The sequence below is a fragment of the Lissotriton vulgaris genome, unplaced genomic scaffold (genome assembly GCF_964263255.1).
Source record: "Lissotriton vulgaris unplaced genomic scaffold, aLisVul1.2 SCAFFOLD_533, whole genome shotgun sequence".
Classification (NCBI taxonomy): Eukaryota; Metazoa; Chordata; class Amphibia; order Caudata; family Salamandridae; genus Lissotriton; species Lissotriton vulgaris.
In genome coordinates, this window is record NW_028242897.1 from 668,927 (window position 1) to 686,897 (window position 17,971).

Below are 17,971 nucleotides of genomic sequence, written 5' to 3' on the forward strand. Positions count from 1 at the left end.
TCTTGCCAACAATCCTCGTCCCAACGCTTCTTAGCCAATTTTTGAACCTGCCTATACTGATTTCTCGCCAGCCTTACTGCTTCAGGCCTTCCTAGCCTTAATACCTTCCCAAGGTTATCCCGAGCTGCCCTGCAATTCTTATCATACCACCCCCTGGTTTCTTGTGCTTTCTTCATTTTACTTGTGGAGATTTTTGTACGGAAAAAACTTTGGATTGTGGTAAAAAGTATCTCATGGGCAGTCAACATGTAGTCGATAAAATTAGTCTGTCCAAAATGGGACTTAATCTTAGCAACTTCACCCACCACTACTTCCTTTAGAGTCTCTATTTTAGCGAGATCTTCTAGGAGCATATTCCACTTCAAGTAACGGGAGTTATTAGAACTTACTAGGTCCTGCGTGACCATATGATCCTCTCTAGGATGCTCAAATGTGACATGGTAGGTATGTAGTGTCAGGCATAATGGATTGTGGTCACTTTCGATCTTAGCCTTCACTTCCATATCTTCCAATTTATCCCAGAGCCTTACATCCAGGAGTATATAATCTATCCTGCTAGCCGATCTACCATTATCAAAGGTATTTTTCCCCATAGAGTCTGACACTGTCCGGCCATTCGCTGCTCTAAGTCCTCTTGAGAGACAAAAGCTTTTCAGTTGTATTGCTACCGTGCTCCAAGTCTTAATTACCGGGATATCTAGTTGGGGTATACCCCACTTGGTATCCTCGTCTTCAGCCAAGACTTTATCCTCCTCACCCAAGGGCTCGAAGGTAGTGTTAAAATCCCCACCTATTATTATGTAAGTGGGGTCTGGTAGCTGTTCAATATTGTTCTCTAGGCACGATAGGGTCTCTGATGATTTACCCCTGGCTACTCCCCTTGAATACAAGTTAAACAGGGCTAGTTGATGACCATCTTGCCAGGTAATATCAAGTGCCAAAATATCGTTAGAGGGTATAGACCTTTGTTTAACCGAACAATTCAAAGATTGGCGTACCCAAATTAACAGGCCCCCCGAGGGACGTCCCACTCTATTGCTAATTGCCGGGACAAAGAAATTTAAATACCCTTGCCTAAAAATTGGTATAGGCGACCAAGTTTCTTGGAACATGATGATATCGTACTGATTAATAAAATCAACCCAATCGGGAATATTTAACTTATTAACTATTCCGGCTATGTTCCATGAAATGATTGATAATTTCGGTTTAGCCTGCTGGGAGTACGTCTGGGCAATATCAGGAATAATTAATGTTTCTGCAGGATCTACTCCTAGTATTACATTTTTATTCAATCTCGGTAACAACTCAACTTCCACCAATGATTTTTCCTGTTCCACCTGGGCTCTATTTTGTTCTACCGAACAGGAAGTGCAAAATTCGTCTGGGGCTGGTATAGATTCATCTAACATGGAAATCTTAACACGGCCTTGGCCCGACCACATATTCAGGGTAGCAGGAGAGACATATGCGAGTCAATCACACTCATTTAGATCCGTTAACACAGAATATTGGTTATCCAGGTTTAGCCCCCACTCACATGCTGGATTGGTTCTAGCCCTTCTATTTCCCACTACTGTCCATTTAGTTCTTAGTATACTCGGCTTTGCTACTAGACCTCTTCTACTATAGAAGAAATCCAGTGTCAGTGGAACTATTTCAGCTGTCCTACGTTGTGGAGGGAGAATGTTGCGTAGGACATCGGGCAGAACATCGGGACCCTTAAAGTTCAAGACCACACAATCCCCTTGGAATTTCTTTGGCTTAGTACCTATCCACCTAACTCTTCTTGCTGTAAGCAGATCGTCTGATAGTTTTTCCTTGCCCCAGGGGGATATATGCATGTTACTACTCAACCACTGGAGAGCCTTGTTTCTTAGGGAATCAGGAGACTCGATCTGACCAGTTTTCAGCAAGGGTGTGTTAGCTAGTACTAAAATAAGGGGCGAGGCTTCAACAATTAATTCAACTGGGGCAGATTCTGGGTTTAGGGTCTCAGGAATGCTGTTGCCCACTAATTGGGCTGCCTCAGAAGCTAGGGTCGTGTCGGAGGTATTATCATTCCTAAGGCTGGCATGTTGGACATGATCTGAAGAAGCTTGTAAGCCAGCATTCATAGTCACCCCTGTTGATTTTCCCACGGTCTCCATTTGTTCAATTTTTGAAGCAACTAGATTTGGTATTTCACCCACCCCCTCATTGGTTTTCCTTAACAGGGACTCTAGCTTGTTGACCTTGGTGACTAATTGGTCAACCTTTGATATGAGGGGTTTCATTAAACCTAGTAGTTTGGACTCTAGTGTGCCCATGAGCTTAATTAAGAGAGTATCCTCCCCTTCTTCATTTTCATACTCTTCCTCCCTTATCCCATCCTCTTTCTTTCTTTTTGCTCGTCTCGGTGGAGTTACGGGTTTGTTTTTAGAAGAGCGTAAGCCACCTCTTCTAGGTGGCGCCTTAGTGATCCCTTTTTTTGCTCTTGGAGCGGGGACAGGTGTTGGGGAGGCATTGGTTTCTATAACTGACTCCTCAATTGATACGGATTTATCTTGGTCTTCTAAGTTGATCAGATCTGTAAAGGGGTCAGATTGATGGTCCGTAGAAGTCATTGAACCATTAATTTCTAAATGCTCAATTAGGACTTCACTAGGGTCAGTGACGATAGGATCGTCAGTTACAGGCTGAAACACCCCTGATTGATTGATTTGGGCACAAGGTGGCGAATCCCCCATACCTAGGGAGGACCTCCGATTATTATTAATTTTTGTCACTACCTGAACTAAGTAGTTATGCATGGTATTAGCTGGAGTGACAGGCGTTTTTTGTTTGGACATGATGAACAAACAATGGTTGGCAACAAGGCCCTAGCAATGGATAACAAACAATCGTCCAGTCACACAGTAGATGTAGAAATGTTTTACCTTGCCACTAGTCACTTTAGAGGGTGGGAGTAAGAGGGATGGCCCAGTCCAGTCTCTCACTGTCTAGAACGGGCTAAAACGGGCCCGCCCTTGGCCCGGGCTTCGCCCGGCGTCCCGCTCGCGTCCCGCGTTGCGGGTGGACCCGACTTTTAAGGCGCCTCCTGGCGCTAGAAGATGACGCGCACAGCGTGCGCTGTTGCAGGTCCCCCTGGGGTACCGAGACCGCTCCGCTGCCGCTGGTGACTCCTGGCGCGGCGGTAGCTCGGTATGGGGCGGGATTCCCACGTTCCAGATGGCGGAGGTGGCGCAGTAACACCAGGCAAGTCAGGGGAAGCAGGAACACCATGCATGGATCCTGAAAAATGCTCTAGGTCCCTTCAGTCGGTCGTAATTTCTGTGCGTCTCAAGTCCCATACGCAATATAGCGAAAATGGCAAGGCCAAAATGTCCCAGTAGGTTTCTTGTCTAACTGGGTCAGGCGTTCACGTGTGATCTCGCGAAAAGAATGGGGACTTTGTAGTTAGGTAAACTTGTGTGCACTTTTGTAGAGTGTATGCTCATGGTGTGCCAGAGCGGTGCTCCGGAGTTCTGTCTGCAGATTTGCCTCTGTGGTATCCAGCAGAAGAGGGTTATTTTATTTAAGTTGCACTTTATTATTACTTACCTTCACTGGGCGGGCCCTGGGGCTTGCTTCTTTTAAAGTGTATATCATTCATCTATTAATAACCACAAAAAGAACGAGCTGCCAATATGTCTGGGACATACACAAAAATGTAGTTAATGTAGTGGGAAAACCTTCTAGTCTAAGGACGAAGGCCCTCTCCCGCCCAATGGTTGGCATGCTTCATCATCAGGCCCCTCCTGGCATCTCTTCTGGGACAAGCTACTACCCTTCAAAGTATGGCGGAGCTTGGGGAGATGGACTGTAAATAGTCTCGTCTGGTCTGAAAGGGTATGAGAATATGCAGAGGGGAATGGATGAAGTGGAAAGGAATAAAGCTACCAACTAGGTGGAAACATGCAATTTAATCAATCACCTAGTGGCAGAATAAAATGAGTGGGGAATAATTCGGCCCACTAAATGAGGTTGACATGTTTCTGCAGTATTGACCCTCAAATGAGGTATCGGTGGCATTCGTCAGGACTTGGGTCACCCTCTCTGCTTTTGCAAATAAGTATCAAGTGCAGCAATAGTAGAAAAATACTTCCTGAACCTTTAAAGTTATGTAAGATGTCAGGCATCCACCTCAGTATTTCTAACTGTAGGCCTGCAACAGAGAATAATAGACTCACAACATCAGAACAAACACCTGATGCTGTGAGCCTATTATTCTGTATTGCAGGTCTCCAGACTTTACAGGCCGCAGATATATTCAATTGGCATAGTTTGTCTAGGGAAATACGAGTGCAGTGGTGACTTGGACGCATTGCGAGAACCCCCAGGAAAGAAAACTGCATATTAGAGCCATATATACAAAAGCCCTTTAAAGTTGTGAAGGGCCCGATTCTGTGAATCGGGCCATTTATGATTGCACAAGTGCCTTTTAGTATTTACAGTCGCAAATTACAATTTGGTAAAACGTTACCAAATTGTAATTTGGGTTTGTGACACAATACCGATTCAATATTTTGAAGGCACGTGTTTAGGGCATCCCTTCCAAATACTGAATCTGAGTGGTATGTATTAATGTTTTGCACCGGAAGCCTGGTCGCGAAACATTAATACTTTACTGGCTACAAACATGTAATGGTAACCCATTTGCAATGGAAAGGGGTTCCTAATTGAAAAAAAATATTATTGAAGGGTTGGCATTGGTGCCAAGGACCACTGCCTATTCTTAAAAAATGCTAGTAGCATTTGTATTTAGTTTTAAATGCATCATGTTTTCTTTTAAGGAAAACAAATTGCATTTGGGGAAAAAAAGATTTATTTGAGAGCAATTGGGAACGCGGTCTGCTAACCCCAGCAGGCCACCATCTCTGTGATGGTTGCAATACCTAGTGGTTTTCAAATTGCAACTTACCTCTTTAATATTCATGAGATAGGTTGATTTGCGACCCACTATTAATCCGTATTTTGCAAACTGACCTAATAATACATAGGTCGGTTCACAGAATACCGCACTGGTCACAAGTATTGAAGGTGGATTTGACAACCTGGATATCTGAGGTGTTGGGGCAGGTTACCTTCCCATGATGACGCAAATGCTCATGGTGGCAGGAGTGCTGGGTGCTTTAATTTCCTTCAACCACTGTTCATGAGGATGCATGATGAACCATTTTCCACAGGTTACACTTTCAGTTTTTGACTCCTTGCATTGTGGTTTTGTGGTATTCATTATGAGTGTTGGATTTTTCTGGCTTGAGACTGACCTAGATGTCTCGGATTAGCTGTGGAAATAGAGCTTGTGTCTTGATGATGTCTAGGAGACGGTCAGGTAGGCGTTCAAAAATGCTCTAAGGTTAGGGTGTCATCTATGTTGCAAGGTAATGAATCAGAAGGTGGGAAGGCTATTTTTTGTGTCTCTCTTTAAGGTAAGAAAAGATTTATTCTAATGCAGGCTCCTGATTTTCTTGTTAACCCCTTCCATGCTCATGACGAGCTCAGCTCGTCATGAGGCACAGTTGAGCTGTGCCTCATGCAAAATGGCAATTTCCAGCACAGGGGAAAAATAACCACAGCAGCGATGTGGTAAATTTAGTTGTCTTATTTTGGCCGTTTCTCTTTGCTTTTGCTGTACGTTTGTCAGGCAGTGGGCCTCGGAAAGCTGCCATATCTAGGCTGTCTCTTTCCTTCCGTGTATGTACTGCCAAACCATAACTCTGGCAGAGTTGTCATGAATTCCTTACTTGGTTTGTGTGCAGAATACCAGTTTGTTGCCAGCTGTGGTCCTTTGAGCTTTGTCCTGTTTGCCTTCATTCTCTGCTTCTGTCACTTTGCAGGAAAGCCATCAGTATGTTTGCTACCGGCGAGGGCCTGCTCACCCAGGAGGATCGGGTCACTCAGGACGGGCTACAAGAAGTTTTTGAGACCAATGTCTTTGGCCATTTTATACTGGTAAATACAAAGTTTTATTGCTTTTTTTAAACAAGGTGTCTTTCTTCTAGTCAGTGGGAATGGAGTTAGATACACAGATCTGGACAGTCTTTCTTCAGGGCACAATATGTGCTTGATGGTAGAATTTGTTGAACTAACAACTCGTATAACTTACGTTTCTACAAATATGTTGATAAAATAATCACTAGAAAATGAGAAAAACAAAACTGTTATGAAAATGATAGAAAATAAATGAAAGAAATAAAATATAAATACTAAGCCTAAGTGAATGACTTCATGTTTCTTGTAGCATCCTGTATGTAATTTTGAAGACATTTTAATGCTCATGTGTAAAGAAATATAGGTCAGAATAGAGGTTCCCCCTTTTCTTGTTGTTGGTTTGCCACTCCCTCCTCTAGACCTGAAAGTATCTTAGGGAGTACCCTGTTCACCCATTCTACTGCACCAGCAGTGTGAGCCATCAGATGTCGCACTAGTGTATAACAGTGTTACTCAAAGTTTTGTCTATGCACAACTGCTCATGACCCCACCGCCCTGCAGTCACTGACAATCCAAATGTAAACAATAGCAAATGGAAAGGAACATACAATTATTAAATCAGTTTAACTCAATTAACAGCATTATGGCAAGTGCCATGCGATGCTCAATCCACATATATTTGCAGTTAGATGTTCGATCAAATTCCTCATTACCCATCGGCCTTAAATTATTTACGACAGTGTGGCTTACCTACAATCTGTTATGGAGTATTGAATTGCATCAGGAGTGCTCTGTCCTTTGGGTGCAGGTATGAAACAGTAACTCTGTTCCAAACATTGTTATGTTTTTGATACTTTAAAATGTTATGACTGCAATAACCTGAGAACGTTTTTTGAGTGGTTATATTGTTTTTAATTCATTTTAGAATCATATTATTTAGGGCTGTTTTTATTTGCTAACGTGATAGGCACATGTGGTGCAAGCTCACTTGATTGTACATTTTTTGTTCTTACTTATGTATATTGTATTATGTAAACAAATGTAAATGTAGCGTGAATTTATGTACTTTTATGGTCTTAATAGACCGAAAGAAAGAAAAACTACGAGTGATGCTTTCACCTAGATTCATGTCTTGATAGCTATTGTATGTGGCTCGTTATCAAACAGAATTTACACCAGTAATTTCCTGTGATGTTTAATATAAAAGTGTGTGCTCAACACACATGGAAAAGTGAGAGCAGACAGCAAAGAAGAGACCCAAAGCTAATACGTGGGGGGAATTAGAATGAACACATCCACAGTATTAACATTCTATTTTAGGCGTTAGTAACAGGGTTGGTAGTCACGCATTCGGGCAATCCTGTTAGACAGGCTTTGTTCCCAGCAGTCGGTGCCAAGATTGAAAACTGTAGATGAACCAAGTGGCCTTTGATGGAACAATGGTTAAATCTTTTGGCCTGTAGCCAATTGTATGACTTTTTCTCCCCATCTACTTCTCTGCTCACAAGACCAGAGATAAGAGCACCATCTCAAGCTGTGATAAGAGGCAGGGAGAATAAAAGATCTGTGGTAAAGAGCCCACTTATGGGGCTCATAAGGTATTGCAGTGCTCCCCAAACGAGCAACAAAGCCCAGTGAGGAAGCATGTCTCCTTCGTGGGTAAAGGCTTATACATTCTGTACAGGATACCCTTATTAATCACGCGATTCTGACTCCACTGTCGAAATTTGAGATTGAGTGACTCCGTGGAACAGCACACCCATTTGCTTAATTATGTTCCACTGGTTGCCTATGAAGGTTTCTGAACAACATCTATTGTTAAGTCCTACTCAGTCTGTCTGCTCTTTGAGCTTTGTGGCTTTCTCTGACATGTCTCTGAAAGCTTCAATTTCATGTTCTTTTCTCTGCAGATACAAGAGTTAGGGCCTTTGCTCTGTAATGCCGGAGGGCCCTCGCAGGTAATTTGGACATCGTCCAGCAATGCGCGGCGGAATGCCTTTAGTCTGACTGACTACCAACATAGCCAGGGACAGGAGCCCTACAGCTCGTCCAAGTATGCCACCGATCTGCTCAGCTTGGCACTGAACGAACGCTTCAACCAGCAGGTGAGGCCAGGGTGCAGCCAGTGACTACCGACTTCCATTTTACAAATCTCTGGAAGCGAATAACTTACTCATAAGGTGTGGAATGTAGACCTTAACTATTTTTATTTTCTGCATTCTGGATGCCTTTTTCCTTTCCCAAGTTATCAATTGGTGGTATTATTCCTTGTCATAGCATATCTTCTTTGAGCGTTTAGGTGAAGATTGGAGGACTAATTACATTACCAATGAAGCCTGCTCTGTTTTGTAAGGTGAACTCTTGGCGCTCATCAGATCTTTTTTGTTAGCAATATTCTTTGTTGCCTAGCAAGACATTTTTTGGGTGTATTTGTAAGCAGTTTGGACATCTTGGTCCATGGGAGATTTAGTTAAAGGTGGTTTTAGATAGTCCATAAATCAAGAGAAGAGTGAACCACACGGATCTTGATACCAGAGTCTCACAAGTGTTGTCTCGGAAACCCTCAACCACTAATTCCCACCAGCAATATATATTATCTTTTCTGTTGTGAAATAGTAGGTAGTGTCATCATCTGGTTCTGCTCCTGGGTACTCGCTTCTCCAGATAAGTGATTCCTCCATTAGGTGGCAGAGTATCTGGAAGAAGATACTGTTGGGATCTGTGCAGAAAGAGTACAATTACCACCCATATCTGTAAGCAGTCTTTTTTAATGTAAAAGGTAAGCCGGGGTTAGATTAAAAAGGAGATGATGTTCGGACATATTACCTTTCCTTAGCATCAATGCTCAACAAGTTTCGGCCATTTATGTCAGTTTGGGTCAGTTGGCCTTCTTCAGGACCTTATGGATCAGATCCCTGTTGGTTGTTATAAATGGGTTCTGTGCTCAGGTGAGTACAATAACATATGGGTCTTTGTTACTTTTGTATAACAGATCTTTTTGTTATGAATGTAGTTGTTGCCTGTAACCTGAAGGGAAACAAAAAGGAGCTCAATATCTAAAGTTATTTACATGCAGTCCTTTATCCCCCATGACTACCTCCATCTTATCCCGATGTGTGACTTTACGAAATTCACTTGGTTACTGCAGGATGTGTGTGTACTTCACTTCAGGGGTTTCTTTTGTTAGGGCAAATAGTCAATCTTTATTTAGAAATGGTCTGCTCATTGGCTGAGAAAGCCATGTGGTGCATCTGGCAAACACTGGTAAGTGCAATGAAGTTTTGAAATCTTACGTCACCCTCTGACTTGCACAGAGAGAGAGAGGGGTCGCATCAGAAGGTTCTGTGTCTACATAGTATTATACCCTTTGGTGGAATTTCTGGCGGGGTGAAATAAGAGGCAGCCATAGGTCGCCATGTTACTCCTGTATTTATCAATCGTATTCATGCATACTGGGAACATTATGTAGAATATTGAATGTTCTGATTTTATGGTGCCATCGTGACTTTGGCCTTTATGTGGTGCTGACGAAGGTCAAATCTCGTGCCTTGCAGATGGCTCTCTTAACTGGACCTACTGCACGTATGAGGACTCTTCATGTCTAATGCTCTGCTTTGGGTTCTATTTGGTTTGACTTTGTGGTGATGAAGTTTGTAGGGCTCATATAGATCGACTATTGAACCTTGCAGGGGGTCCCCTAACTCGAGTCAGTGTGCATGTGCGAAATGTCGCGGTGCTGTCAATTATTATGCAAAATGATCGCCTTGTTGCTTTGCTAACTGTTTTGCGCATCCTGTCTTTTTGTTAAAAAGTGGTTGTTTGCATAAAATGTTAATTGTTTACCTTATGGCAGATTAGCTACTGCCTCATAGGTTGCGGGTGAAGCTACGGGTCTTGTGATTACCTACTGAAGTCAACAAAAGTAACCATATGCAGTAAACAATGAACCTTGTTCTGTGTGGTTGATCTTAAAAACGCTAAACATTAGGGTGAAACAGCAAGCCTCACACAGTTCCTCACTTACTTGGTTGCTAGAGATTCCTCAGGGTGTGTGCCTACAGTGTCCTCTTCGACGTGGATGTTGAATAATGCCTATAATGCCCTGGTTTAACTGGTTCGGTGCTGAGGATAGAACAGTTCTGTCCTCAGTCACGGTGGCCATGTGCTGAGGATGGGACCATCCTCTGTACACGACCAGGAAATCCCTCTGTTGTTTGCAGCAGAGGGGTTTCCTTTTTTAGTTTTAAGCCTCAAGAGCTGGGAATGACTTTTTTCAGTGAAAGAACAATCAGCGCGCCTTGTGTGCTGTCGTCAATATGAAATTGTAAAATTACATCATTGTGAAATGAGCCGATCAGCTCATTTCACTTTCACTGCTTCAGTCCTTGCGGGGCTATCTCTGCCCCCCTCACACCGAAACACACAAGAGAGGTATCATTGTAAAGGGGATAGTCTCCCTAGTGCGTCCCTGCTGGGGGATCACCGCAGGAGGGCGATTCCCAAGAAGGTATCCACCACTAGACACCATGAAGGGGGAAGCAGCGCCTTGGGCAAGGTCCTTTGCTCCCCCTAAAGTGTTTATAGGCATGGTTAGTCTTTCTGACCCGGTGGGGGGGGCGTGGGGAGCGCACACTAGGAACCAGGGATTTATTTTTTATACATAGGGCTGAAGGCTGCCCTAAATGGGCATGCCAATGCCCCCACCCCCTCAAACACAAAAAGGACAGTCTTTCTGCCCCACCTGGGGGGCAGATGTGGGTTATTAACCCCACCAAGCCGAGGAACAAAAACCCAGATGACCCCCTTTTTATCACAAAACATCCTATTTTAGCAAAGGGGGCTCCTGTGTTTTGGTCCCGGGCCAGTGCTTAATTTGTAAAATATTAAGTTCCAGGACCCTCGTAAACAGGCCACCCAGCTTGCACCACCCATTGCCATTGCCAGAGCTGCCGATGAGAAAACGTACACAACTGCTAGCAATCACTCTGCTATAAGTGTGACAATTCAGACTGTTCGGGGCCTCCCAAAGCTGTACAAATGACTTGTGAGGCAGGAATTGGTTGTTTTAATGTTTATTTGATTTATAAACAACTGCTGTTGGGCTCATCTCTATATTACACAAACAGAGCCACCATATGGCAACTGTCATAAGTGTTGGTGTTGACAAATTAGTGCCGGTGAGGAGCACCTGAAACCACCGGCTCATATTAAGCACTGCCCCAGGCTCTTATGCCATCTAGGGAAACCTACCAAACCCACACATTTATGACACCTGGGGGAGTCCAGGGAGGTGTGGCTTGCATGGATCCCTCAATGTTTTCTTACCCGGAATCCCCTGCAAACCTCAAATTCAGCTAAATAAAACTCCCTTTTCCTAGGCCTAACCACACAAGTAAGGTACCATTTTATCAGGAGATTTGGGGGAATGCTGGGTGTAAGCAAGTTTGTGGCTCCCCGGCGATTCCTATACTTTCCATCACAGAAATGTGGGTATTTTTTTTATTTTTTTAACAAATGCTGAAGTTTGCAATGGATTATGGGTAACAGAACATGGTGAGAAACACACAAGTCATTCCATCCTGGATTCCCCTGGGTGTCTAGTTTTATAAAATGCACAGGTTTTGTTAGGTTTCCCTAGGTGCCGGCTGAGCTAGGGCCCAAAAGCGACAGCAAGGCACATTGCAAAAGAAGGGTTAGTTTTCAGTGGAAAAACGTATGTGTCAACGTTGCATTTTGGGCCGTTTCCTGTTGCGGGCCCTTGGCCTAGCCACACAAGTGAAGTACCATTTCTATCAGGAGACTTAGGGAACACAGCATAGTAAAACAAGTGTTATTGCCAACTGTCTTTCTATGCATTTCTACCTTCCAAATGTAAGACAGTCTGTAAAAAAGTTATTTTAAAAAAATGTCCTCTGACTCACATGGTAGTATAGGTACCCACAATTTTCAGAGATGGTCAAATAACCACTGCTTCTAAACGCCATATCCTGTTCCCATTTCAGAAATACATAGGTTCCCTTAATACCTATTTCTCACTTCTTATATTTACCAAAGGAATTTCTGTATACCCGGTACACAATGAAAATACATTGCAAGGTACAACTCCGTTATTGGCTCTGGGTACCTTGGGTACTTGGTGAACCTACAAGCCCTATATATCTCCGCAACCAGAAGGGTCCAGCAAACATAACATAATATTGCTTTAAAAAAATCTGCTATAGTTAGAAGTTACAGGTGAAAACATGGGCACACATGGCTGGGTTTTTTTCCAACTCAATTTCAAACTTTTTTTATTTAAACTGTTACTTCCTATAGGAAAACTTTGAAGGATGTGTACAAATGACCCCTTGCTGAATTCAGAATTTTGTCTACTTTTCAGAAATGTATAGCTTTCCAGGATCCATTATTGATAACACACCCATTTCTCCCCCTAACTGGAAGGTGGTTGAAAGCACAAAACATAGTAAATATAGGCTGTGTCCCAGTAAAGTGCCAAAACTCTGTAGAAAAAATTTGATTTTCTGACAAAAGTCTGCCTGTTCTGAAACCTTGGAAGATGATGATAGTAGCGCACAGACCCTTTGTTGGTACCATTTGCAGGGGAAAAGACAGACGCAAACCCCCCCAACCCCCACCCCCCCTCCTAAAATGTACCTGTATTTTGGCTAATTTCTCAGTCCTCTCCTGGGGAATCCACATGCCCTTGCTACCTTTAGAATACTCAGATGTTGCAAAAAAAGGACGTAATGTTGGTGTGGATGCCTTATGTGGACAAAAAGTTATAGGTGCACAAGTGTGAACGGCCCCAAATAGCCCAAAAAAAGGTTAGCAAAAAGGCCTAGCAACAAGGGGCTGGGTAGGGAAGTCTTTATTGGTAAACTAATGCAAATTACTTTCATGCACGCCACCAAGTGTAAAAGTGAATGCTCGTCTGTAATAAAAATTGTTCTCACGGCTAAACAAAAAGACATGGATAGTGACTACAAATTAGTGTAGATTTATTAGAGCTAAAGGATTTACTTTCAAGCGTGCATGTTAACTGGGTCGCTATTTGACTTCTTAAGTTTGGTTTCTGCGATAGTGAAGAGAAATTGGTTACTGTTTGCAAATAGAGACACACACCTCATGTGGTGGTCTGTTAGCATTGGCCATGATGTACTGACTTGATAGTTCATGTTGAATAGCTCACAATATTCTAGATAGTGACCGTGCCAATCATCCTAATTTTAAACTCTTCCAAACTGCAGCACTGACTTGAGGGCTCCCAGTGAGTCAGTACCATCAACATTTGACCGCTTACGTTTTCTACGTATTATCACATATTGCATTGTCATAGTCTGTGTCACCCGCTGACTTGTGGTAAACTGACTAGCTCCCGACCTCTGGTCACTGCAGGGTCTCTACTCAAGTGTAATTTGTCCAGGCCTGGTGATGACGAATATGACATATGGCATCTTTCCATCGTTCTTCTGGACACTAATTATGCCCATCATGCTGCTGGTGAGTACAATGTTCCTGTGCCATTTCTGTCTGTGTGAATCAGATTATAACTTTAAGGTTTTCATAATCAAAAATATACCACAAAAATATAGACTCAAATTACATCTACTGACAAATATCTACGATATATGCCCCTGACAAAAATGTTGAAATTCAAAACTCACTACTCCCATTGTAAGAATATGTTAATTTGCTGGTTTGGCTTCAGTCTTGGCATATTTGGGAGAGAGTGCTTTATATTGAGTTTAGTTGTATGTCGAAATTTTAACCTGGGTAATTTTATGGAGTATATATTTTGGCAGATGGTTCTTTAAGTCTTTATTTTTGGAAACTTTTTGAATGCTGCTTGCTTTTTATCCCTGTTCTTAGCTAGACTTTCTTCTCACTCTATTACTGCACTACTTTTAATTCTACACTTTGACTTCCCAGGTTTTCTGTCACCATGTATGTACACCACCTGTACCTCTACACACCCATCACAGCCCACAATTTTCTTCAACCGTATCCCTGCACTACCTGTGACTCTACACTGTTCTCTTATGACCACTGTCCTTTTACTCACTGCTGAAATATATGTACCTCTCTAATACCTGCCCTAACGCCACCTCCCTTCCCCACCCAATCACTAACTTCCCTCCCCGCCCAATCACTAACTTCCCTCCCCGCCCAATCACTAACTCTTCTACCAGCTCAATCACTAACTCACCTGTGATTCAACTGCCACTTAACTTAATATAATTCTCCCCTCCCATATCTCTATACCGCCAGTAGTTCTACATGCCTTCCACGTGCAACCACCTCCCTTGATGGCTATTTGAGGTCACATTGAACCTCTCAGTGGAAAACAACCTCATTATTGGCCAATGCCCTTTTGTTATTCCAAATGATGTTGTAGCCTCTGTCTGTTTGTAATGGTGCAGTATTGTACGTAAATATCCAATCAACTAATGTTCAAGAACTTTTGCATTTCTGTTAATGTCACTTCTTTTTTTTCAGATACGAATCTTCACCAACACCTTCACATTAACACCATACAACGGAGCAGAAGCGCTGGTATGAAGTTGCTAACATTCAATTCCATTGGATGTGAAAGGGTTGCCATGGCTCCCCAGCCTCACTTAGCCGTCTGGCTGGTAGGCATAGGCGTGAGGGGGTAGGAATTCCTAGTACTTTTTCAGTAGTATGGCACCCTGGGATGTATTGGAACGGCTGGTTTTCCAGTCAACCTCCCTTCAGTGCCAAATCAAGGTTAAGGTTTCTTGCTTTAGGAATAAACTCATCTTGCTACAGATCCCTACCGAACAGTCCTCTGCCTGTATGCGTAAAACGCATCGCTTATAAGACACTGTAGGAGTAACGGACATGGGGAAAATGATATACGCCCCACTGAGCAATTTCACGGTTCTATGTAAAAATATCTCCTTTTAGGTTGTACTACTGAATGTCAACCCCCCCTCAGAATATCGTGAAGCACTAATATCTAGGCCAGGCTATTGAGGAACCTAATATAGAAAGATAAGTGCATGTAGGAAAGTATAGATTTACTATGCTTAAAGCCACATGTACATACCTTGCATCTTGTGTGTGTATGTGTGTGTGTGTATGTGTATGTATATATATATATATATATATATATATATATATATATATATATATATATATAGTCTCTGAAAAAAACAGAGGTTACAGGGACGTTATGGTTAGGCTCAGATTTCACTTGTATAAAACCATTCCGCAGTCGGTTAAAGTTACTTCAGCTAACTGTAACTTACTCCCCCGCAGTGCCCTGCTTATGACCTCGCATAACATCATGGTCAGTGACATCACTGATGGCATCTCAAATTACATCACTGATGACATAATCAAGTGAGTGCAAGTGTTTTCTAAGAGTTACAAACCTATTACAAATATTAAATTAGTATACTGGGTGTGCGAGTAATGAGTGATACTATTTCTAACGTGATCTGAGTAGTTGTGTGATTGTATGAATGGGTGTCTGTGTCTTTATGGGTGTGTGAGTGGGTGTGAGTGATGTATGGGTGTGCGAGTGGGTGTCTGAGTAGCCGTGTGGGTGAGTGGTTGCATGATTTTGTGAGTGGTTTTGTAAGTGGCTGTGTGTGTGTTGTATGGATGTGTGAGTGGTTGTGGATGTATGAGTCGTATGGGTGTGTAATGGTGTGCGGGTAATTGTATGGGTGTGAGTGGTTTTATGGGTCTGTGCATGTGTGAATAGTTGTAAGGGTTTGTAAGTCAGTGTGTGAGTAGTTGTATGGGGGTGTGATTGGGTGTGTAAGTATCTGTAGGTGAGAGAGTGGGTATCGGAGTGCCTGTATGGATGAATGAGTGGGTGAGTCAGTGTCTGTATGGGTAAGTAACTGCATGTGTAAGTGGTTGTGTGGGTGTGTGAGTGGCTGTATGACTGGGTGTGTGAGTGGCTGTATGTGTGAATGGGTGAGTCAGTGACTGTATGGATGAGTGAGTGGGTGTGTGAGTAGTTGTATGGGTCTTTGGATGGATATGTGAGTGCTTATTGTGAGAAGTTGGCCTGATATGCAGTGCTCACTATTCTAGTGATCACTATGCATCAGTCCAAACGACCCTTATGGTGATTGGTTGTAAGTCAACCTTAGACCAGCTATCCTAGTAGCGTGGATACGAGCAGCCTTCGGGCTAAACTCTAGAGGGCGTGTTAAGCCAGCTGTTATACCATCACATATACCCCTTGAACACCAAGTGAAAGGACACCACACAAGTGTTATGAAAATAAACAGTGTATTTATTTAGATCACAATAGCCCTGTACTCTTTATGAGGACAGGGTACTAAGCACACAACAAAACTCTTATGAAAATACTTCAAGTGCACAATCTACACAAATGCCCGAGGGTACGTAAAGTTAGTGTTCTCGGGCGAACCCGATAAGGTAAGTCGAAAACGACAGTGACTCTGGACCCTTAGATAATGAGGCTATGCTGGGGCACCGAAATGCCGAAGTTACCTAGCTCAGGGGCTGCGGCTGCATAGGTCTTTACAGACGTCGGGAATCCTCGCTGACAAACCAGGAGCCTGAAGAAAGGAGTTGCTGGCAGGCGACCAGTGAAGATAGTTCGAAGAGATCCAAGCCTGGATCGAAGATGGATGACACCTAAAAGCAGAGGGGACCAAGTTCGTAACTACTAGCGAGTAGTCAGAGGGCACCAGGAGGGCACCGGATGGTAGTCACCTCGACTAGGTGAGTGGGCTTCGCAGTCTCACGGACCAGGAGGCGTTGTCGGCGACCAGGATGGAGGTGCGAGCTGTCCCACGATGGTTGATGCTGTCGGCGTCGCTGGGCCCAGGATTGGGGCAACAAGCCTCGGCAAATTCAGGCCCACCTGGTGGACCTAAAATGGCGTCTTGAGTGGACCAGGAGGGTCCGGGGTACTCCTCTTTTAGAAGGGAGCAAGGCCCAGTCTGGAGCAACCAGACCAGCAGCGTTATTGTCGTCGGGCGTCGTCGAGAAGGCCACAAGCCAGCGGGCTAGTAGCCAGACAACGTGGTGAGCAGCAAAAAGCAGAAGGGCCCCACGCAGATCGTGGAGATGCTGGGAGGCTGGACTTCGGTGCTGGAGCTGCTCAGGGTCGGGGCTTCTCGGACCCCAAAGCACTCACCAGAGGATCCCTCGGCGGTCGTGCTGGATAGAAGTCGTGCAGTTCTGATGATGGCCGGTCCCTCGAGGTCTCGTTGCACCTACGGTTCTCAGCTTAGCTGTAGAGGTCAGAGGTGCCAGGGAAGCCGGGTCTCATCGAGCTGGTCAGTCGAATTCCGGAGGAAGGACGTGCAGCAAACCGCAGAGTTCTTAGATGGTGCCTGCGGATGCAGGGTGACTACTCCTTAGTCACAAGGGAGAAATCTTGAGAAGAGTCGAGAGTTCCTTTCGTAGAAAGTAGTTTCTTGATTCAAAGATGATCTAATCTGGAAGGGTCCCTGCTCTGCCTTTATCCTAAAGAAAGGGGTGGGTACGCGACTAGGTCCTGCCCTAGGGGTGGGACCAGGAAGGGGGGTGGTTACACCCCTCTCCCATGCCGGACTTTCCCCAGGCCAGGGGCTGGTGTGCCCCTGGAACTGGTTCTAGCCGGCAGATGCGTAGTGAGCACCGGGGTGCCACTTGCAGTCACCTTCCTGTAAAGCCCTGCCTACCCAGGATACACAAAACCCTGTCTGGGATGGTGCTAGCACCGCCCCTGACAGGAAACCCTTTGTCCAAGCTCTCCTCGCTGGAAGGACTCCCAGCAGCAGGAGGTCAGACTCGTGTCTGTGGTGGCAGCATCCATTTTGTGGAGCTGAGGCTTCAGTTAACTTTAACCGGGGTTCACAGTTACGTACATGTCGTGTCCCTCTAGAAGGGTGGAATGCTAACCCCGTCGCCAGCATTGGTGAGGGGTTAGTATCCCAATTCGTATGACACCTTACTCGACATGTTTTGATAAAGCGATACCAAAGATAGCATTTAACCGCGAGGATTATAATGCACTTAA

At 44.0% G+C, this 17,971-nt stretch overlaps 1 protein-coding gene across 1 annotated transcript in view; it reads left to right on the forward strand.

Annotated features, from left to right (window-relative positions):
- The window catches only part of LOC147668780 (3-keto-steroid reductase/17-beta-hydroxysteroid dehydrogenase 7-like), a 126,762-nt gene that overhangs the window by 73,403 nt on the left and 35,388 nt on the right, over positions 1-17,971 (forward strand). Inside the window, exons 4-7 of the mRNA XM_086948436.1 lie at positions 5,862-5,976; positions 7,866-8,060; positions 13,351-13,455; positions 14,452-14,508. Coding sequence (XP_086804562.1) covers positions 5,862-5,976; positions 7,866-8,060; positions 13,351-13,455; positions 14,452-14,508 — 472 coding nt within the window. The remainder of the gene's footprint in view (positions 1-5,861; positions 5,977-7,865; positions 8,061-13,350; positions 13,456-14,451; positions 14,509-17,971) is intronic.